Source organism: Salmo salar, chromosome ssa29, assembly GCF_905237065.1.
Source record: "Salmo salar chromosome ssa29, Ssal_v3.1, whole genome shotgun sequence".
Lineage (NCBI taxonomy): Eukaryota > Metazoa > Chordata > Actinopteri > Salmoniformes > Salmonidae > Salmo > Salmo salar.
The window spans coordinates 17,094,552-17,118,872 of record NC_059470.1 but is presented as its reverse complement, the minus strand read 5'-3'; the positions used below and the strand labels follow the sequence as shown (position 1 = coordinate 17,118,872).

General features: G+C 44.3%; 1 protein-coding gene across 1 annotated transcript in view; it reads left to right on the top strand.

The window, feature by feature from the left end:
* prex2 (phosphatidylinositol-3,4,5-trisphosphate-dependent Rac exchange factor 2) overlaps positions 1-24,321 on the top strand; it is a 209,451-nt gene that overhangs the window by 54,313 nt on the left and 130,817 nt on the right. The window contains exons 7-13 of the mRNA XM_014181194.2: positions 3,351-3,484; positions 3,724-3,827; positions 6,334-6,483; positions 7,420-7,564; positions 18,352-18,452; positions 21,995-22,098; positions 22,258-22,307. Of these exons, the coding sequence (XP_014036669.1) occupies positions 3,351-3,484; positions 3,724-3,827; positions 6,334-6,483; positions 7,420-7,564; positions 18,352-18,452; positions 21,995-22,098; positions 22,258-22,307 (788 nt within the window). The remainder of the gene's footprint in view (positions 1-3,350; positions 3,485-3,723; positions 3,828-6,333; positions 6,484-7,419; positions 7,565-18,351; positions 18,453-21,994; positions 22,099-22,257; positions 22,308-24,321) is intronic.

Below are 24,321 nucleotides of genomic sequence, written 5' to 3'. Positions count from 1 at the left end.
GTCCACAGAATATTTTGCCAGAAGCACTGTGGAACATCCAGGTGCTCTTTTGCAAACTTCAGACGTGCAGCAATGTTTTTTTGGACAGCAGTGGCTTCTTCCGTGGTGTCCTCCCATGAACACCATTCTTGTTTAGTGTTTTACGTATCGTAGACTCGTCAACAGAGATGTTAGCATGTTCCAAAGATTTCTGTAAGTCTTTAGCTGACACTCTAGGATTCTTCTTAACCTCATTGAGCATTCTGCACTGTGATCTTGCAGTCATCTTTGCAGGACGGCCACTCCTAGGGAGAGTAGAAACAGTACTGAACTTTCTCCATTTATAGACAATTTGTCTTACCGTGGACTGATGAACATCAAGGCTATTAGAGATACTTTTGTAACCCTTTCCAGCTTCATGCAAGTCAACAATTCCTAATCTTAGGTCTTCTGAGAGCTCTTTTGTTCGAGGCATGGTTCACATCAGGCAATGCTTCTTGTGAATAGCAAACTCAAATTTTGTGATTTTTTTATAGGGCAAGGCAGCTCTAACCAACATCTCCAATCTCATCTCATTGATTGGACTCCAGGTTAGCTGACTCCTGACTCCAATTAACTTTTGGAAAAGTCATGGGTTCACATACTTTTTCCAGACTACACTGTGAATGTTTAAATGATATATTCAATATAGACAATAAAAATACAAAAATGTGTGTGTTATTAGTTTAAACACACTGTTTGTCTATTGTAAAGATGAAGATCAGAGCAAATTTTATGACAAATTTATGCAGAAATCCAGGTAATTCCAAAGGGTTCACATCATTTTTCTTGCCACTGTACATGAAATGAGTTGCAAAATGAATAGGAAGTATAGTCAAGACGTTGATAAGGTTATAAATAATGATTTTTAATTGAAATAATAATTGTGTCCTTCAAACTTTGCTTTCATCAAAGAATCCTCTTATTTGCCGCAATTACAGCCTTGCAGACCTTTGGCATTCTAGTTGTCAATACCCCCCCTTTGACGCGCAGCTCCAGCAGTGCGCCGACACCAGCCCCGGGGACGACCCGGAGGGCGAGGCGCAGGGCGATCCGGATGGAGACGGTGGAAATCCCGCAGCATCGAAGGGTCCAATACATCCTCCACCGGCACCCAGCATCTCTCCTCTGGTCCTCAGATAATCGCATGGTTTGCTTTCGCCGTAAAGCCTTTTTGAAATCTGACACTGCGGCTGGATTAACAAGAAGTTCATCTTTAAACCGATGTATAACACTTGTATGATTTATGAATTATTATTATGAGTATTTCTGTTTTTGAATTTGGCGCGCTGCAATTTCACTGGGTATTGTCAAATCAATCCCGGCGCGCGAAGGGATCCATAAGAAGTTAAAAATCAACCGTTTCAAGCTACAATAGTCATTTACAACATTAACAATGTCTACACTGTATTTTTTATCAATTTGATGTTATTTTCAAAAACAAGGACATTTCTAAGTGACCCCAAACTTTTGAACGGTAGTGTAAATCTTCTTGAAAAACTATGGCAAGACCTGGAAATGTTTGTCTAGCTATGATCAACAATCAATTTGACAGAGCTTGAAGAATTTTGAAAAGAATAATGGGCAAATGTTGTAGCACAATCCATGTGTGGAAAGCTCTTAAAGGCTTACCCAGAAAGACTCGCAGCTGTAATTGCTGTCGAAGGTGCTTCTTCATAGTATTCACACTCCTGAGTCAATACTATTGTAAATGAGATATTTCTGTATTTTGGTGTCAGTAAATTTGCTAAAGTTTCTGAAAACATGTTTTCACTTTGTCATTATTGGGTTTTGTGTGTAGATGGCTGAGGGGAAAAGTATATTTATATATTTCGTTTTGAATTCAGGCTGTAACACAAAATGTGGATTAAGTCAAAGGGTATGAATACTTTCTGAAGGTGCACTGTATCCTGTTTCTCTCTCTCTCTTTCACTCACTTGCTTTCTCTTTTATTATGTCTGGCACTCCTCTGACAGTTAAAAGAGGTGGATGAGAGTTAGATGAAACAGACCGTAGACTGTGAAGTGTTGTTTAGGCTTCAGGCCCCACTACTCACTCAATAGCCTCTCTATGGAACAGCTGTGGGCTGGAGAGAGTGAAGGGGGGGGGGGGGGGAGAAGAGAGAGAGAGAGGACAGGAAAAAGAGGACAGGAAAAGGGAGAGAGGTGTATAGTGAGACGAAAGAGAGAAATAGACACAGAGGGTGGAACACAGCAAGTGAAACAAATACAGAAGTAGTGCACTAAATAGGGAGCCATTTTGAAAGCAGACCTGGAGTGTTCTCTCACAGGAGGTGTCTGTTCCAGTGGACAGGAAGTTGAGGATTAGTGTGTAGTCTGGACCGGTGGCAGTGGCATTCAGCTGGTCTGGCCTCCACTGCTAGAAATCAACACCTCATCTGGCCTTGGGCAAGGAAGAAGTACTCTTAGGAAGATGGAGGAGGGAGCGGAACGGAAAGGAGGAGAAAGGTAGTGGAGCAGGGAGTTGTCAAAAAGAAAAGAGGGAAAGAGAGCATCAAAGGTAGATAAAGACAGAGAGGGCAGGAAAGAGAGAAGGGGGAGATCTGGAGAGAGAGAGAGAGAGAGAGACAGAGAGAGAGAGAGAGAGAGAGAGAGAGAGAATTCCTCAGCAGGAGGAAATGTTTAGCATATTTTCTGGCTCTGCTCGTTCCGGGAGTTATATTTAGATCTGACAGACAGGGTCGATCATTTCCAACATAGTTGACAAGGTAAGGAGAAGGGCTGTGGAGTTTATCACACCCTATTCCCTACATAGTGCACGACTACTGCTATGGGCTCTGGTCAAAAGTAGTGCACTGTATAGAGAATAGGGTGCCATTTGGGACGTAGTCACAGATCCACATGGTGGGACTTGATAGGATGTTATTATATAGTAGTAACGGCTCTATTCTTTAAAGTCCCCAGTCAATCTAAGGCTGAGGAAGTGTGTTGTGTTTTTACAGACCCCTTAAGAGAGAAACCAGGAAAGGCATTCAGAGAAAGACCATGCATAGTGAATTGAACTCACTACCCAAGGAGCGACTGTGTACTGCGTGCATACACTGTTAGGCATAGGGTATAGTAGTGTCCTGTGTCATGGCGGCTACACAGCAAACCCTCCAGACGAACACAATCCTGCGATCACGTAGTTCAACGCACAATTAACACACAATCAACCATTCACTGCATAATATGTGGCAGGTTACATATTTCACCAATCGCCGCACTATTACAGCAGACAACTGAGAAGGACCAACGGAACGGGTGGATCCCCTGGCCTGGTCTAGTAGCCAAGTCTTCACAGTATCGACACCACTGTGTGTCTCTTCCCAGGGTTCCAATATAACAGACACGTGTACAGAGATGTTGATGCATGGAGTCCTGCTGAAGATCTCAGCTGGTAACATCCAGGAACGCATCTTCTTCCTCTTCGATAACCTGCTGGTCTACTGCAAGAAGAAAAACAGGTGGGACCGGACTGCCACACTTCCCTCTCTCTGACAACTTGCTTTCCCCTTACCGTAGGCTTGTCGAGATACTTCAAGCAGCACCAGCTACTTTCTATCTGTCCCCATCTGTGTGTCGTTTCAGTAGCCAGAAGGGCCCTGTATAGTTTGCTAGCCCAGGTATCTATCTACCTGTTTCTATGTGTTGCCATGCCTTGTGTGACGAGACAATGTTAAGTTGGCTTCATTGTTGTCCCCAGGCGTTTAAAAAACAGCAAGGCGGCTACAGAGGGACCGCGTTACCTGTTCAGAGGACGAATCAACACCGAGGTGATGGAGGTGGAGAACGTAGATGACGGAACAGGTGAGTTCTACCGCTAACAGGTCACTCAGGGTGTGTCTCAAACGGCACCCTATTCCTTAGATAGTGTCCTACTATTAAACAGCTATTTGAGATGCAACCCTTATCCTATTTCGCAACCCAACTACCATCCGATGCTCGGGAGGAAACGCTGCGCTAACAAGTCACCTTTATTTCAGTATTTCTGCTCTCAAAAGTGGATTCGTTATCTCCATGTACTGCAGACAATCTGTATTTCTTCATGAAGACAATCAATTCACTTTTTGGTGCGGCAACACATTGTTCCCAATTTGCTGTTTGGATTGATTGATTTTGTCTCCACGGATCAGAACACATTTGTATTATTCTTGCTTCTTACTTTGTGCGTCCTAAATGGCACCCTATTCTCTACGTAGTGCAATCATTTTGAGAAGGGTACATAGGGCTCGGGTCAAAGGTCGTGCACTGTAAAGAGAATAGGGTGCCATTTGGAATTCAGAACCAATTTGGGTTGTGTTTGTTATTCGGCGGCGGGTAGCCAAGCGGTTAGAGCGTCGGGCCAATAACCGAAAGGTCGCTGTGTTGAATACTTGAGCCGACAAGGTAAAAAATCTGTCAATGTGCGCTTGAGCAAGGCACTTAACCCTAATTTGCTCCAGGGGCGCGCCAGACTACTATGGCTGACCCCAACTATCTGGTGCAGGTGACAATTAAACATGTCTTTTTTTTGGGGGGGGTTTCCAGAAGCACTGAGATCTCAGATCTCCATTTCCTGTTTTGACAGTTAATCAATTCAGGTGACGAACCAGTCGATCGGGTTAGATACCCTCCCAGCCAACTGTATGACATGTCAGTCAGTGATGGATGACGAGTCTTTTAATTCACAGCCTACTTAGATGTTATAGTCTACTGCACACAAACCATAACACAGTCTACACTCTTAGAAAAAAAAGGTGCTATCTAGAACCTTAAAGGGTTCTTGGGATGTCCCCATAGGAGAACCCTTGTTGGTTCCAGGAGAAACTTTTTTGGTTCCAAGTAGAACTGTTTTGGGTTCAGTGTAGAACCCTTACCACAGAGGGCTCTACCTGGAACCCAAAATTGTTCTACCTGGAACCAAAAAGTGTTCTCCAATGGGGACAGGTGAAGATCCCTTTTGGAACCCTTATAGCAGACAATAGTGCTGAGCAATTAACTCACATTTTGGTTCTTTTTCAGTTTTTTAACAACTAATTGACCGACGTCGCTTCAATTATTAGAATTCCATTTTGTTATTTTTTTTGTCTGTGAGCTCAATGCGCACTTTGCACAGTTTCTCTAGAGATAAATCAGATCCAGCTTGAACTGTGCAATGTAGTAGGGAGTTGTAGTTTCCAACAGGCCAATATTCTACATAGTTTTCCACATAAAACATGGTAATTAACTACAATGACCATAATCTACTTGTCCGGCCTGTTTCTTTTACTTCTGCTGCGGAAGAGACAAAAAAAGTATGCCTGATTTACTTTGAAGAACTACTAAAACAGTGATTTTGTCAGACCGCATAGACAGCAGCTCTATAGAGATGAGATGATGAAATAAAACAAATGTAATATACACAACAACTGAAATATTTGATTAAAGTAATGTGAATAAATGCAGAGGATTCTGCCTCTGTCACACACATGTGCTCCAGAGGATTTAGGACAGAGGGATAGGATTTGTAAATTCCATTTAATCTCTCCTTCCCTCTGTTTCTGGATGAATGATGTGACGTTAGCTCATTCTTGCTAAAAGGTCTAGCAGTCAATAGGCATAAACTACTGCCAAACTGTGCAAAGAAAATCGTCATAAATCCTTCAAGTAGTCAACGGAACAAAGGAAGCAGGTTTTATTGACATTCCAGAAGGGAAGTACTCTGGTATTGAGCTAATGTGAAATGACCTGAGTTATTCTTGTCGGTTCTGGCAAAGGCCTCATCCTGAACCTGCTGTGGGATTGATAATGGACTAGTAATGAGCTAGCTACTAGCCCTGTGCTTTTAGTCTGGGCATGAAACTATGGCAATGGAGATGACAGATTCCTTTTCTACATTCTGGATTCCAGATTCCGTAATCAAGGTTCCGTAATCCAGATTCCGTGTTCCGCGTGGAACCCACCATTGCCCTGTAATCAGTCTAATCATGGAGGCCCCTCTGCTCTGGAGCGTTTCATTGGATGATCGATTGGCTCGGTTTCATGTGGTCCATCTCATTTAGCTCTGGACCCCAGCAGCTCTCTACCAGCCTATCAGGGGTCCGCTCTGCTCTGTTTACACCTAAAGTACACCCATTCTGTCATGGATGCAGGACTGTGGCCGTGTCTCTGAGGCTGCGTCCCTGATGACACCCTATTCCCTATGTGGTGCACTACTTCAACCAGGGCCCATAGAAGTGCACAATATATGGAATAGGATGCCAGTCCTGGTCAAGAATAGTGCACTACGTGGGAATAATAATAGTGCATATTTGGGACGCGTGCTAAGTGTGTTTGTGTGTCTCTTGGTTTGCAGCGGATTACCACAGCAGTGGGAATATAGTGAACAATGGCTGGAAGATCCACAACACAGCCAAGAACAAGTGGTTTGTGTGCATGGCCAAGACCCCAGAGGAGAAACAGGAGTGGCTGGAGGCTATCCTCAAAGAGAGGGAGAGGAGGAAAAGTTAGTACTCATATAGTATCTGATACTGTTGGCGTAGAGTCGTGTGTGTGTGTGTGTGTGTGTGTGCACGTGTGTGTGTGTACCATAATATATCCTAAATAGTGTACTCTAGGTAATAGATTGCCATTTCGGAAACCTTTGTGGATGTCAGTATATCCTCCTATCTAAGATACTAGGGCACAAGAACTAGACTTGCAGGTAGAATGAATAGAACTGAACTCTTTTCCTAATACAAGATGTCTTCTGTTAAGTCTATTTCTATCCTGTTGCTCGTCCTACTCCCCCTTCCCCCTCTCTTCCTGCTTTTCCACCTGCTCCTCGTCCTGCTCATCCTCCTACTGCTCTTCCTGCTGCTCCTCCTGCTTTCCCTCTTCCTCTTCCTCCTCCTGCTGTCCCTCCTCCTGCCTCTCCTCCTGTAGTGTTTCAGCACCAGGGTATGGTATGCCTAACTACTTTAATGTGAGAAGAGAAATGAGATGAGATGGATTGGTAGACAGTTTCTATGTCAGGATACATATACACATGTGCTCCAATATATTGGCACCCTGGCACTTTACAGTGCGTTCTGTTTTCTCTTTTCAAAACTGGTTGAACCACTGTTTTTACCCTGTAGGCACCTGCTACTTACAACAGGTGTGATAAATTACACAGAAACAAACCAAATTAATTACAATGTTGAATTATTTAGTTCAGGGCATTTTTGACTTTGAAGTGAAAAATCAAAATTTCCGTTTAGATATTTTGTATTTTTTTGTTCTGTGCATTTTTAAGTCAAACAAAAAAGTTGTTATTCAATTTCAAGTTATTTTAGAAGAAATAGCGAATCATGAAAGGGAGACAGTATATTTGACCGCATCTGTACCAATGGGAAACAGTACTCCTTTGGCTTGAATGTTGACTGTCACCTCCTATCTCTCTCTCTTTCCTTCCCTCTAGCGTTGAGGCTGGGGATGGAGCAGGACACGTGGGTGATGGTGTCAGAGAAAGGAGAGAAGCTCTATCACCTGATGACTAAGCAGGGACACCTCATCAAGGACAGGAAACGCAAGCTCACCACATTCCCCAAGTGCTTCCTGGGAAGGTAGGCTGATCTGTCTAGCTCTCTCTCTCATGCAAGTGGTGTGTCTGCATTCGTTTTTTTCTGTGTGTGTGTGTGTGTGTGTGTGTGTGTGTGTGTGTGTGTGTGTGTGTGTGTGTGTGTGTGTGTGTGTGTGGCTCTATCCATCACTCTGTCTGTCTGTCTGTCTGTGTGTGTCTGTGTGTGTGGCTCTATCCATCGCTCTGTCTGTCTGTGTGTGTGGCTCTATCCATCGCTCTGTCTGTCTGTCTGTCTGTCTGTCTGTCTGTCTGTCTGTCTGTCTGTCTGTCTGTCTGTCTGTCTGTCTGTCTGTCTGTGTGTTCTCTACCGTAACATTGTCAACAATGTCTCTCTTTAATCCTTACTAAAGTGATGTCCTAAAACAGTTCAATCTAGTCTCATTTCATTGATTACAAACATATAATGGAAAACAGTGCTTGGAGTCGAGGCTGTTCAGACAGGATATTTCCAACTTTGATCCTGGGTAGCCAGACCATTAGGAGACATACATTGACATTATTTGGTGACTCTAGACTAGCTTATTGATCGACCAGACAGTTTGTGAGTGGACTGAACGTAGCACGACTACATACAAAGGAACCGTTAACAAGGGCTTTATAAACCACAACACTGTCTTTGTCAAAGCTCTGTGCTTCCTCAGCCCTTTCCAGACATCCAATAGACCTCTTCTGGTGGTATACTGCAATCCTAGACATTACAAAACACAATCGGCTGTCACATGCTGTACGAAAAACAGACTTCGAATGAGTCTAAAATACCCTATTCCCTATATAGTGCCCTACATTTGACCAGGGTCCACGGAGCTGGTCAAAAGAAGTGCACTATATAGGGAATAGGGAGCCAATTTGGACTAAGCCTTGAGCTTCAATCAGACAGCCGTCAGTAACAGCTAAGTCCATCTAGTTAAAGCCTGAACAGAATCAATCCAGCCATGCTCCAAATGATGGTGTGACATTCACACTCAACGCCTGGCATAGACCCTACAGGCCCATACTGGAGCAACCAGGCTGGGTTAAGTGGACTTTAATAAGATAATCAAACGCTGGGCCTTAGATCTTAGTGCTGGTTAGGAGCATATGGTGCATATGGAGTGGTGTGGTCTGGAGCACAGCTAAGCCCCCCCCCTTTCTCTCGCTCTCTCCCTCTTTCTGTCTCTTGCTCCCCCTCCCGCTCTCTCCCTCTCTCTAGTAGAGTGCCTCACAGAGTAGTCTGAGATAGGGTGTAAAGTGCTGTCTAACTATTTTGGGTTTTGGGTGTGGAACGACAACCGGTTCTCTCTCCTTTGGTTTGTGTGTAGACATACCGTCTGTGTCCCAAATAGCACCATATTCCCTGTATAGTGCACTACTTTTGATCAGAGCCTTATGATCTGCATACGGTAATTCATACCGGTTCTACAGAGATTCTCTTCAGTGGTTCTATAGTGGTCTGGAAAAGGTTCTGTGAGCTAGAAAGATCAGACTGTGTCTTCAGAAAGTATTCCGACCCTTTCCCTTTTTCCATTTTTTTTTACTTTACAGCCTTATTCTAAAATGTATTAAATCTTTTTTTCCCTCATCAATCTACACACAATACCCCATCATGAAAATGTATCACATTTAATAAAAACTGAAAACAGATATCTTATTAACATAAGTATTTCATACATTTTGAAACATTTTATTAAAAACAAACACCTTAAATATTCAGACCCTTTGCTATGAGAATCGAAATTGAGCTCAGGTGCATCCTGTTTCCATTGGTAATCCTTGAGCTGTTTCTACAACTAGATTGGACTCCATCTGTGATAAATTCAATTGATTGGACATGATTTGGAAAGGCACATACCTGTCTATATAAGATCCCACAGTTGACAGTGCATGTCAGAGCAAAAACCAAGCCATGTGGTCGAAGGAATTGTCCGTAGAGCTCCGAGACAGGAATGTGTCGTGTCACAGATCTTGGGAAGGGTACCAAAACATTTCTACAGCATTGAAGGTCCCCAAGAACACAATGGCCTCCATCATTCTTAAATGGAAGAAGTTTGGAACCATCAAGACTCTTCCTCGAGTTGGCCGCCCGACCAAACTGAGCAATCCGGGGAGAAGGGCTTTGTTTAGGGAGGTGAATAAGAACCCTGTGGAGATGGGAGAACCTTCCAGAAGGACAACCATCTCTGCAGCCCTCCACCAATCAGGCCTCTATGGTAGAGTGGCCAGACAGAAGCCACTCCTCAGTAAAAGGCACATGACAGCCCGCTTGGAGTTTGCCAAAAGACACCTAAAGGACTCAGACCATGAGAAACAAGATTCTGTGGTCTGATGAAACCAAGATTGAACTCTTTGGCCTGAATGCCAAGCATCACGTCTGAAGGAAACCTGGCACCATACATACGGTGAAGCATGGTGGTGGCAGCATCATGCTGTGGGGATGTTTTTCAGCGGCAGGGACTGGGAGACTAGTCAGGATTGACGGAAAGATGAACAGAGCAAAGAACAGAGAGAACCTTGATGAAAACCTGCTCCAGAGCGCTAGGGACCTCAGACTGGGGCGAAGGTTCACCTTCCATCAGGACAATGACCCTAAGCACACAGCCAAGACAACGCAGGAGTGGCTTCAGGACAAGTCTCTGAATGTCCTTGAGTGGCCCAGCCAGAGCCCGGACTTGAACCCGATCGAACATCTCTTGAGAGACCTGAAAATAGCTGTGCAGCAACTCTCCTCATCCAACCTGACAGAGCTTGAGAGGATCTGCAGAGAAGAATAGGAGAAACTCCCCAAATACAGGTGTGCCAAGCTTGTAGCGTCATACCCAAGAAGACTCAAGGCTGTAATCACTGCCAAAGGTGCTTCAACAAAGTACTGAATAAAGGGTCTGAATATTTATGTAAATGTGACATTTCCATTTTTTTTATACATTTGCAAACATTCTAAAAACCTGTTTTTGCCATGTAATTATTGGTTAATGAGTCTAGATTGATGAGAAAAAAACAACGATTTAATACATTTTAGAATAAGGCAGTAACGTAACAAAGTGGACAAAGTCAAAGGGTCTGAATACTTTCCGAATGCACTGTATATTGGTGATTACTCTGACATTCAAAAGCCCATATGGTTGAGTACGGTATGGTTGAGTACTTAGCTACAAGTTTCTGTGTGTAAGCCCATGAAAGCTCATTAAGCCTATGAAAACATATCCCACTATATACTAGCCCCTACTTGTCTTGTCGAACACCTCTGTGGACATATTTAAATGCGTTTTAAAATATGAACGTGCACGAACAGTTATTGTTTTTGTCTTAGGCCAGACAAAATTGATTCACTGTATAACGGATTTTCCCCCCAGAAAAGTGAGGCGAGCGAGCGAAAAATAAATACAAAATAAATATGTGAATTGGATAAGGAATAACAGTACTTTACCACATTGTCATAGGTGCTTGTGCACGTTCTAGGCCTAATGTGAGTTTCAAGAGTTCTATAAAGAAAACCCGACACAATTTTGCTTAAAAAGAATGTTACAATGTTGTTCCAACCATTAGAAATGAAACACAATGGGAGGATTAACTTGTGACGGTTTCTTTATTCCTGATTAAAAAAAAAGTGCAATCCAATCTCATAATTTAATGTGACGTCTAGGGTAATAGACTATTTGACGTTTTTTTTCTTTCTAATTCAAGAATGATTGACAATAAATAATTGTAATCAAATTAAGATGTCGATGCATAGTAACGAGTTCATTACCTGAATGCGTCACTGTAGCCTATAGACGTTAACAAAATATTCATACCAATATGATTAGGCCTCTCATAGACTAGAGGCCTTGTAGAAAGAGGGTCAATCAAGTCAGGTCTAGTTAGGTCAATCAAGTTAAATTAATACATAAATCCAACCATAGTGTATAACCTTTCATCATCAAAATACGACAAAAAAAAAATGTTTTTTAACATGCACAATTAGAAGCATCAGTCTATATAGAGCAAGCTTGACTACATTCCAGCCCAGTAACTTTGCTCACCGCATCCTCCTTCGATTGTCTCGTCTGGCTGCCACGAAAAGCCCCCACCTTGGAGACGGTCGCTAACATCGCTGTGGAGCTGCTGATCTGCACCTGAGTGTGCGCGTGCCACTGGCCATGTACTTTCTGGACATGCTAGCTGTTCTCTGCGGTGCATCATCTCTTCAAACGCATTCCGTCTTGGTGTTATTGGTTGGCCTACTACTTAAAAAAAATTATATATATTGAACCTTTATTGAACTAGGCAAGTCAGTTGAGAACAAATTCGTATTTACAATGACGACCTAGTGCTACTGGTAGTACCGGTAAAAATGTAAGTTATGAATCACAAATACAGCTGACACACTTCGATTTCATCAATCATTTTGACTTAAATTTGGTTGTCCAAAATACTATCAGCTTGCACTGCGTCTTTGCTGATGAATGCCCTGATTTCAGGCCAGTCAATTGGTTCAATGACATTGTGGTTTCGTCTATTAATCGCTTCTAATAGAACTGAAAATGATTAACCATGAATTTAACCCACTGTTTGTTTATGAGGGACGTCCCACGTTCAACCTGGACACGTAAAAAGTAGAAATTTGCGCCGGCTTCAGCCATGACTGCATGAGAGAAATGAAACATCTGCACGTTTCCTGCAGGTGCCAGCGGGTGTTTCACTGTCCAATCCGAGGCTGGAACATGATCTGAGCGCCTGATCTGAGGCTGTTTTCTCTCTTGCACATAAACTTGGGAAAGCCTGAAGGGAGAGCGGACAGTGCATTATAAACAAAGTGCCGCATATATTGCCCCAAAAATAACACCCTTTTTTTTTCTTCCGGGGTGTGGAGAAAAGTAAGGCGGGGCATCCGTTAAACAGTAATTCAACTTTGTCCGGCCTTACCCTTTCAAAACGACTTTTTCCACTTTGAATGTTGTAGCTATCAATTGTCCGATTAACAATCACCCATATTAGCAAACTGATTTAATGTCCAACTTCACATCTCCCTAGTAGGGCCCTATGGGTTGTTTATCGTATAGGGCCCTATGGGTTATTTATCGTATAGGGCCCTATGGGTTATTTATCATATAGGGCCCTATGGGTTATTTATCGTATAGGGCCCTATGGGTTATTTATCGTATAGGGCCCTATGGGTTATTTATCGTATAGGGCCCTATGGATTATTTATCGTATAGGGCCCTATGGGTTATTTATCGTATAGGGCCCTGTAGGTTATTTATCGTATAGGGCCCTATGGGTTATTTATCGTATAGGGCCCTATGGGTTATTTATCGTATAGGGCCCTGTAGGTTATTTATCGTATAGGGCCCTGTAGGTTATTTATCGTATAGGGTCCTGTAGGTTATTTATCGTATAGGGCCCTGTAGGTTATTTATCGTATAGGGCCCTGTAGGTTATTTATCGTATAGGGCCCTGTAGGTTATTTATCGTATAGGGCCCTGTAGGTTATTTATCGTATAGGGCCCTATGGGTTATTTATCGTATAGGGCCCTGTAGGTTATTTATCGTATAGGGCCCTATGGGTTATTTATCGTATAGGGCCCTATGGGTTATTTATCGTATAGGGCCCTGTAGGTTATTTATCGTATAGGGTCCTGTAGGTTATTTATCGTATAGGGCCCTGTAGGTTATTTATCGTATAGGGCCCTGTAGGTTATTTATCGTATAGGGCCCTGTAGGTTATTTATCGTATAGGGCCCTGTAGGTTATTTATCGTATAGGGCCCTATGGGTTATTTATCGTATAGGGCCCTGTAGGTTATTTATCGTATAGGGCCCTGTAGGTTATTTATCGTATAGGGTCCTGTAGGTTATTTATCGTATAGGGCCCTGTAGGTTATTTATCGTATAGGGCCCTGTAGGTTATTTATCGTATAGGGCCCTGTAGGTTATTTATCGTATAGGGCCCTGTAGGTTATTTATCGTATAGGGCCCTGTAGGTTATTTATCGTATAGGGCCTTATGGGTTATTTATCGTATAGGGCCCTGTAGGTTATTTATCGTATAGGGCCCTATGGGTTATTTATCGTATAGGGCCCTATGGGTTATTTATCGTATAGGGCCCTGTAGGTTATTTATCGTATAGGGCCCTGTGGGTTATTTATCGTATAGGGCCCTGTAGGTTATTTATCGTATAGGGCCCTGTAGGTTATTTATCGTATAGGGCCCTGTAGGTTATTTATCGTATAGGGCCCTGTAGGTTATTTATCGTATAGGGCCCTGTAGGTTATTTATCGTATAGGGCCCTGTAGGTTATTTATCGTATAGGGCCCTGTAGGTTATTTATCGTAATGAACAATATCAGCAAAATGTCCACGATTACTAGCCTGTTTGGTCAGTGTCGATCGTTTTCTGTTTATCGTCCCAGCTCTGTGTGTGTGTGTGTGTGTGTGTGTGTGTGTGTGTGTGTGTGTGTGTGTGTGTGTGTGTGTGTGTGTGTGTGTGTGTGTGTGTGTGTGTGTGTGTGTGTGTGTGTGTGTGTGTGGAGGTATGTGTGTGTGTGTGTGGAGGTGTGTGTGTGGAGGTATGTGTGTGTGTGTGTGTGTGGAGGTATGTGTGTGTGTGTGTGGAGGTATGTGTGTGTGTGTGTGGAGGTATGTGTGTGTGTGGGAGGTATGTGTGTGTGTGTGGAGGTATGTGTGTGTGTGTGTGTGTGTGTGTGTGTGTGTGTGTGTGTGTGTGTGTGTGTGTGTGTGTGTGTGTGTGTGTGTGTGTGTGTGTGTGGAGGTATGTGTGTGTGTGTGTGGAGGTATGTGTGTGTGTGTGTGTGTGTGTGTGTGTGTGTGTGTGAGGTATGTGTGTGTGTGTGTGGAGGTATGTGTGTGTGTGTGTGTGTGTGTGTGTGTGTGTGTGTGTGTGTGTGTGTGTGTGTGGAGGTATGTGTGTGTGTGTGTGGAGGTATGTGTGTGTGTGTGTGTGTGTGTGTGTGTGTGTGTGTGTGTGTGTGTGTGTGTGTGTGTGTGTGTGTGTGTGTGTGTGTGGAGGTATGTGAGAGAGAACCCCCCTGGAAGTTCTGAGTCTCTTTCTTTCTCAGTCTCTCTGTCTCTCTGAGTCGTGTCAGTGAATTTACAAGTTGTGAACTCCTCTCTAAGTGCTGGGGTTTAATTGTGGTCTGGGATCAGATAATATCCAACAGAATCCACTTGTGGTAGCCATCTTCAGGCAGTTGTCATTCCATTGGAGATGTGTAATACACACACGCACAAACACACGCGCGCCAGACAGAGATGGGGCTCACTAGTAAACAAATCCTCTTTTGTGATGTCAGGTTTACGTTTTTGGAGCAATGCGTTGCTAATATATTGTTACAGTAAGGTTATTGTTTACTTTGTGTCTTTTGTAAACATGCCAAGACTTACAGAATACAAACAAACTCAGTACAAATATTTAGCTTGAGGTTTATTGCTTCCTGTATTGAATATAAACCTGCTAAGGGCCTCTTACCAATAGTATTATACGCCTTGAGACAAGTAGGTATGCATTGAAATCAAGCCTGCATATACACGGAGTGTACAAAACATTAGGAACACCTTCCTAATAGTGAGTTGCACCCCCTTTTGCCCTCTGAACAGCCTCAATTAGTCGGGCATGGACTCTCTGTTTCAGAGGGGTTGGGTTAAATGTGGAAGACACATTTCGATTGAATGCATTCAGTTTTGCAACTGACAAGCTATCCCCTTGCCCTTTCCTTTCCACAAGGTGTGGAAAGTGTTCCACAGGGATGCTGGCCCATGTTGACTCCAACGCCTCCCACAGTTGTGTCAAGTTGATACACACGGGAAACTGTTGAGCGTGAAAAACCCAGTATTGTTGCAGTTCTTAAACACATTCAAACCGGTGCGCCTAGCACCTACTACCATACACCGTTCCACTGTACCATACACCGTTCCACCGTACCATACACCGTTCCACCGTACCATACACCGTTCCACCGTACCATACACCGTTCCACCGTACCATACACCGTTCCACCGTACCATACACCGTTCCACCGTACCATACACCGTTCCACCGTACCATACACCGTTCCACCGTACCATACACCGTTCCACCGTACCATACACCGTTCCACCGTACCATACACCGTTCCACCGTACCATACACCGTTCCAGCCTTCACCTGGATTCTTCTCGCGCTCAGTCTATGTCACGGAAAGAGCACGTTGTTTTGTACACTCAGTGTCAACTAGTGTGGACTGTGGGTCGCCGCGTCCCAAATAGCACCCTATTCCCTTTATAGTGCACACTACTTTTGACCAGGGCCCATGGGGAATAGTGTGCCATTTGGGATGCAGACAGGGAGAAGATTGAAACTGTTCCAGGCTGCCATTCATGGCGTAAGTGACCTGTATTACTCCCGGGTGTTTTTCTCTCTGTGGCAGGGTGACAGGGGGTTGACAGTCTGACTAATTTATCCTCCATTCTGGTGGTTTTCTCATCTGGCTCTGTCCACTCTGGTAGTGGAGATAGGAGACGGAATGAGAGGGAGGAGAAGGGGAGAAGGAGGGCGAGGGGAAAGATAGAATGTGGGTAAGAGGTGGAGGAAAGGGGGAGAGAAGGAAAGGGAGGAAGCTAGGTGTGCCGTGGGGAGAGTAGAGAAACCAGGAGATTTATTTCTCTGAGATCAGTCCAGCCCCCGACAGCCCTGCCCTGTCCTGTCCTTCACTCCTACCATCCACACACACACACACACACACACACACACACACACACACACACACACACACACACACACACACCCTCCTGCCCCAGCCCTTCGCTCTGCAGTGACTCTACTGTTATTCCCGGTTGGGAGTTTCGAAGACATGCCGCGTTCAAAACACCTGGGAACTCGGAAATCTCCGACTTCTGACGTCAGTGAACTCTGGACAAAAACGATCTCTGACTGGGAAAAATCTATTTGAATGGTCATCCAAGTCGGAATACCAACTCGGGACTCTGTCTAGAGCTCCGACCTGAAGATCACCGACGTCATGATTTGACCTCGTATTTTTCCCAGTTCCCAGTTGTTTTGAACAACAGTTTAGGAAGACCACAGAATTCCGCTGGTGAAGCTGGGCATGTTTGTTGGGGTTCTGTGGATGGAGGGAATGCTGAGGATTAATCTGATATCTTTCTCTCTCTCTGTCTCTCTCCGTTCTCTCTGTCCATCTTTTTCTGTCTACTCTCCTTCTCTCTGTCTCTCTCACTCTCTCCCGCAGGATTACAGAATTATACAGAAGTATCCTATTTAGCTTGTTTAGGCCATAAGGAATTCGATTGGGGACGGTGTTTATTTCTACTCTTGCTGTTTGTTTCCTCCCTAGTCCGAAATGATCAACATCAAAATGATGTCTGTTTTTACCAACTCTACTCAGAAAGCCACCAGACACTCACAGATTTGATGGGTGTCATGTGTTTGTCAAAAACAAATAAGAGCACAGTTGGACAAGACAAACAGATGAACTAAACCCCCCCCCCCCCAGGAGATTTAACAAACAGAAAAGACCCCCAAAAATAAATAAGAATCTGGTCAGCAGTAAGACTGTGGCCCAAATGGCATGCGATTCCCTATACAGTGCACTACTTTTGACCAGAGCCCTATGCTAGTGAGCGCTAGCTAATGCTTACTACTGTACATTAGTATAATATTTTTTTTTACAAATCGATACTAGTATTCAAATATCAATATATTATCATCCCAAAATAATATTGCGATATGTAACTATCCATTTTTTCCCCTCCATCACTACTATTTAGGGAAAAGGAAGGGTGTAATTTGGGACGTTGCCTGTATTTTTTGCCATAGCCATGTCTATTTAGGGGAACATTTGTAGAAACTTTATCTTTTGAGAAGGTGTTTGTTATGGTGTTAAAAACACTGTCTGGGACCCTATTATTTATCTGAGGCATTCTGCTCCTTCTCCACGTTCACTGCCGTAGAGACATCCATTGGACCATTGCCTACTCCCTCAATTAAGCTACATTTGCTGGACTGGTGCTTTCGTAACCGTTCATCTTCCAGCATGTTCCTGTCATTTCTGTGGAATGATGGTCTTTTCATTGCACTGTCGTTTTGTGTGTCCCCAGTGAGTTTGTGTCCTGGGTCGGCGGATGAGCAGTGTTTTAGATTTACGTCTTCTCAATTAGTGTTTTGGTCTTGTATGTTTTAAGTCTCCACAGTGACCATTGTTTGGCGGTTTTGAATTGTTTTTGTGTGTCCCCGATGACTTTATGATAGACAAAGTGTTATTTCCTGTCCCCCCCCCTGTGAGTTAATGAGCTGGCTGGTGAACATTAGTGTTGTGTTATTAACGGTATTGTGTTATTTCCTGTCCCCCCCTGTGAGTTAATGAGCTGGCTGGTGGACATTAGTGTTGTGTTATTAACGGTATTGTGTTATTTCCTGTCCCCCCCCAGTGAGTTTGTGAGCTGGCTGGTGGACATTAGTGTTGTGTTATTAACGGTATTGTGTTATTTCCTGTCCCCCCCCCAGTGAGTTTGTGAGCTGGCTGGTGGACATTAGTGTTGTGTTATTAACGGTATTGTGTTATTTCCTGTCCCCCCCAGTGATGTTTGTGAGCTGGCTGGTGGACATTAGTGTTGTGTTATTAACGGTATTGTGTTATTTCCTGTCCCCCCCAGTGAGTTTATGAGCTGGCTGGTGGACATTAGTGTTGTGTTATTAACGGTATTGTGTTATTTCCTGTCCCCCCCCCAGTGAGTTTGTGAGCTGGCTGGTGGACATTAGTGTTGTGTTATTAACGGTATTGTGTTATTTCCTGTCCCCCCCCCAGTGAGTTTGTGAGCTGGCTGGTGGACATTGGGGAGACTGATAACCCAGAGGAGGGGGTTCATCTGGGACAGGCTCTACTGGAGAATGGAATCATACACCATGGTAAGTGATTCACTATACTGTACGTTCATCATCTAGTCCAGGGTTCTCCAATTTGGCCTTCAGTGATTTTGTCAAAGCAAGTGAAATAGATAATGAACAATAAAAAAATGACTTTTCAAATGTCATTATGCCATTATGTCGTGTCGTAACGATGTACAAATGGTTAAAGTACAAAAGGGAAGATAAATAAATATAGACATGGGTTGTATTTACAATGGGTTTGTTCTTCACTGGTTGACCTTTTCTTGTGACAACAGGTCACAAATCTTGCTGCTGGGATGGCACACTGTGGTATTTCACCCAGTAGATATGGGAGTTTATCGAAAATTGGGTTTGTTTTTAATGGCTCTTTTCTAGATTTTGATAATTAGCGGGTATCGGCCTAATTCGGCTCTGCATGCATTATTTGGTGTTTTACGTTGTATACGGAGGATATTTTTGCAGAATTCTGCATGCAGAGTCTCAATATGGTGTTTGTCCCATTTTTGTGAATTCTTGGTTGGTGAGCGGACCCCAGACCTCACAACCATAAAGGGCAATGGATTCTATAACTGATTTAAGTATTTTTTGCCAGAATTTGATGTTCCTTTTGATGGCATAGAAGGCCCTTCTTGCCTTGTATCTCAGATCGTGGGGCTTAAGCTGCATCCCTGTCTCACCTCACGGCCCTGTGAAAAGAAATGTGTGTTTTTTTTGCCAATTTTAACCGCACACTTGTTGTTTGTGTACATGGATTTTATAATGTCGTATGCTTTTCCCTCAACACCACTTTCCATAAATTTGAATAGCAAACCCTCATGCCAAATTGAGTTAAAACTTTTTTTTTTACCTTTATGATGGCCACTCTAATACCTTGAATTTGTTGTCCTTAAGCCATTTTGCCACAACTTTGGAAGTATGCTTTGGGTCATTGTCCATTTGGAAGACCCATTTGCGACCAAGCTTTAACTTCCTGACTGATATCTTGAGATGTTGCTTCAATATATCCACATAATTTTCCTCCTCATGATGCCATCTATTTTGTGAAGTGCACCAGTCCCTCCTGCAGCAAAGCACCCCCACAACATGATGCTTCCACCCCCGTGCTTCATGGTTGGGATGGTGTTCTTCAGCTTGCAAGCCTCCCCCTCTCTCCTCCAAACATAACGATGGTCATTATGGCCAAACAGTTCTATTTTTGTTTCATCAGACCAGAGGACATTTCTCCAAAAAGTACGATCTTTGTCCCCATGTGCAGTTACAAACCGTCGTCTGCCTTTTTTATGGCGGTTTTGGAGCAGTGGCTTCTTCCTTGCTGAGCGGCTTTTCAGGTTATGTTGATATAGTACTCGTTTTACTGTAGATATAGATACTTTTGTACCTGTTTCCTCCAGCATTTTCACAAGGTCCGTTGCTGTTTTTCTGGGATTGATTTGCACTTTTTGCGCCAAAGTACGTTCATCTCTAGGAGACAGAACGCGTCTCCTTCCTGAGCGGTATGACGGCTGTGTGGTCCCATGGTGTTTATACTTACGAACTATTGTTTGTACAGATGAAAGTGGTACCTTCAAGCGTTTGGAAATTGTTCCCAACGGATGAACCAGACTTGTGGAGGTCTACAATTTTTTTTCGAGGTCTTGGCTGATTTCTTTTGAATTTCCCATGATGTCAAGCAAAGAGGCACTGAGTTTGAAGGTAGACCTTGAAATACATCCACAGGGACACCTCCAATTGACTCAAATGATGTCAATTAGCCTAACAGAAGCTTCTAAAGTCATGACGTCATTTTCTGGAATTTTCCAAGCTGTTTAAAAGGCACAGTCAACTAAGTGTATGTAAACTTCTGACCTACTGGAATTGTGATACAGTGAATTATAAGTGAAATAATCTGTCTGTAAACAATTGTTTGAAAAATTGCACAAAGTAGATGTCTTAACCGACTTGCCAAAACGATTGTTTGTTAACAAGACATTTGTGGAGTGGTTGAAAAACAAGTTTGAATGACTCCAACATAAGTGTATGTAAACTTCAGACTTCAACTGTACATACATACATACATACATACATACATACATACATACATACATACATACTTTCATACATACATACATACATACATACATACATACATACATACATACATACATACATACATACATACATACATACATACATACATATATGGGGGTTATGAGCTCCTGGTTCCAAATATTAGGGAAGCAGCCACTCTCCAAAACCAGCTTGAATAGTTTTAATAAGGCATCCTGCATCTCAGGAGTGCTGTGTTTTAAGCATTTCACAGCCCACCTCTCTCTGTCTCTCTGTGTGTGTGTGTGTGTGTGTGTGTGTGTGTGTGTGTGTGTGTGTGTGTGTGTGTGTGTGTGTGTGTGTGTGTGTGTGTGTGTGTGTGTGTGTGTGTGTGATGAATAGCTTTGGGTTGAACAAGTGAAGCCTTTCAGACCAGTAATTTCACCCGTATGTTTTTTATTGACATAGACCAGTGTAGAGCAGATGTCTTATTCAAAACTCCTCTCTCCTACCAGACTGTTTAGATAACAGCTTACATATAACCATCTCTTCTCGCCATGCCGTTTATTTAATATAGTTTAAAATGGCTGCGGATTAGGACTGTGTGATGCATTTAGTGTGTAGAGCTGTGGCCGGGGACCTGCTTACGTCATTCACACTGCACTGCACCCTACACAGACACACACAGACACACACACACAGACACACACACACGGTACCTTTCCCTACAGCTCTGTACGGGTTTTATTTTTTTCCTCAAAAGAATTGGGCCTGTGGCCAAGCGGGGTCCTAAATCACTCCCATTGCTTTATTGCTTCCTAGCGACGAGTGAGTCCAGAGGTTTAGACTTTAGTTAGTTCTACTCCCTGGTGGTGAGGCTAGCCCCCTTAACTCCCAGCCCATGAAAGCTCTCTCTCTAACACACACACACACACACACACACACACACACACACACACACACACACACACACACACACACACACACACACACACACACACACACACACACAGGCGTGGGCACGCACACACAGGCGCAGGGCACACACACACACACACACACACACACACACACACACACACACACACACACACACACACACACACACACACACACACGCTAATGAGGTAGAACCCACAGGGGGAATATCCAGGATTAGTTCTCATAATAACTTTAATGGAACATGCAATTCTACAGTACCAGTACAAGATGCTGATCCAACTGATTTCTTTTCGGAGGGTCTTGGTAAAGTATAGTGAAAGGGAGATGCTTTTTAACACAGCAGCTGTTATCTGTAACCCCTCTGCTTTACAATTTGAATGTTCTCTGACACACTAGAACAAGTGAACTGGTTCAGTCATGGCTTGAATGTGTTAAACATATTATATTTACCAAAGCACCCCCCCTAAACTTGACTAAGATTTTTATGTTGGACCCATGCACAAGTCGTTGGACGTTTTTAAAAGACGAACTAAAACGCTCCAACCAACCGTGATGTCATGCTTCAAATGTATTTAACCCGAGTGTGTCTTCAGTCACAGACAAACACCAGTTCAAGCCAGAACCGGTGCTGTACCGTTTCCGCTACGACGACGGGACCTACCACCCCAGGAGTGACATGCAGGACGTCATCTCCAAGGTAACCAACGCCCTACTAGCTCTAAATGTTCTCCTCTTCCGGGGAGTCCGAATGAAGAGACACTCATCTGATCCGTTGTGTTGGGAAACCCGTCCTAACATTCAGCTGTATTAATATCTCTAATGAAATATCTCTCTTTCTGTGTCTCCCTCCCTACAGGGTGTGAGACTCTTCTGCAGGCTCCATAGTCTCTTCACTCCGGTCATCAGGTACAGTACGGTAGGGACGGGTCTCAAGTGACAGCCGTTTCCCTATGTAGTGGAATACTTTCCACCAAGGCCCATAGGGCTAAGGTCTGAAGTCGTGCACTATATAGGGAATAGGGTGCCATTTGGGAGACGCAGACTAGGCCACGCCAGGTGGCCACTGTGTCTTCCAGTCCGTTACACGTGTCTCTCCCCGTCTCTGGCAGGTGGGCCGGCCCAGTGTTACCGTAGCGCCCAGTTCTCAGAACTTTAAATAGCACCAGCACCACAGAGAAGGAGAAATGAGAGGGGAAAATAACATGATGAACTAAAGTATGAAGTCATTGTTTGGAAAGACAAGGTTTGAGAGCAGGGGAGAGCCAAGGTTTGAGAGAGAGGAGAGCAGGGGAGAGGCAAGGTTTGAGAGAGAGGAGAGCCTAGGTTTGAGAGAGAGGGGAGCAGGGGAGAGGCAAGGTTTGAGAGAGAGGAGAGCCAAGGTTTGAGAGAGAGGGGAGCAGGGGAGAGGCAAGGTTTGAGAGCAGGGGAGAGGCGAGGTTTGAGAGCAGGGGAGAGGCAAGGTTTGAGAGAGAGGGGAGAGGCAAGGTTTGAGAGCAGGGGAGAGCCAAGGTTTGAGAGCAGGGGAGAGCCAAGGTTTGAGAGCAGGGGAGAGCCAAGGTTTGAGAGAGAGGAGAGCAGGGGAGAGGCAAGGTTTGAGAGAGAGGAGAGCCAAGGTTTGAGAGAGAGGAGAGCAGGGGAGAGCCAAGGTTTGAGAGAGAGGAGAGCCAAGGTTTGAGAGAGAGGAGAGCAGGGGAGATGGAAGGAGTTGGTGTGGCAGTACTAGGGATAGTCCTAGCACTAGGTCTACTACTGACTCCAAACAATACTAATGGAGCCATCCACCCCTGTAGCTAGGAGGAGGAGAGGGGGTAGAGGAGGAGGAGAGGGGGTAGAGGAGGAGAAGAGGGGGTAGAGGAGGAGATGAGAGGGGGTAGAGGAGGAGAAGTGAGGGAGTAGAGGAGGAGAGGGTGTAGAGGAGGAGAGGGTGTAGAGGGGGAGAGGGGGTAGAGGAGGAGAGGAGAGGGGGTAGAGGAGGAGAGGAGAGGGGGTAAAGGAGGAGAAGAGAGAGGGGGTAGAGGAGGAGAGGAGAGGGGTTAGAGAAAGGGAGGAGAGGGGGTAGAGGAGGAGAGGGGTTAGAGAAAGGGAGAAGAGGGGGTAGAGGAGGAGAAGAGCGAGGGGGTGGAGGAGGAGAGGAGACGGGATAAAGGAGGAGAGGAGAGGGGGTAGAAGAGGAGAGGAGACGGGGTAAAGGAGGAGAGGAGAGGGGGTAAAGGAGGAGAGGAGAGGGGGTAGTGCTCACAGGACAGTACTTTACACACACTTCTAATTGGGCTAACAGTACTTAGGCATTAACACAGTGCCTGTAAGAGAAATGTTTCTTCCATCCAGTATTGATGGAGTCATCAGCCCCTGTAGCTACAGACTCATTAGAGTTCAATCAAAGCATCGCTTCAGGCCATTTCATGTCCAGCACAGACATCCAACAACAGAAACACGGCCTCTGGTGTAACACATTAGCCAGAACACCATGCAATCATCCCAAATGGCAACCTATTCAATAGGGCTCTGGTCAAAAGCAGTGCACTATAAAGGGAATAGGTTGCCATGTGGGATGATTCCACGGTGTTAGACTGTAGCTACAGGGGCTGATGACTCCATCAATACTGGACGGATGAAAGAGTAACGTTCGCTAATGTTCTCTTCATATTGTTACACAAACAACACTAAGGAAGAGGACGTGCCGTCAGTTAACACGCTCTCCATCCCAGCTCTGTTCCGCTGAGCAACGGACCGCTTCGTGTACTGTGGCGAAGGAAGCGGACGTGCCAGAATTACCCAGATCGCACCTGTTTTACATTTAGGAGGATAAGCGACGTGTCGACTGATATGGGCTTTGACACCATATATTTTTATATCCTGAGCGCTAACACTGTTGCAAACAGACACTGTCCGCATCCCAAATAGAACCCTATTCCCTACA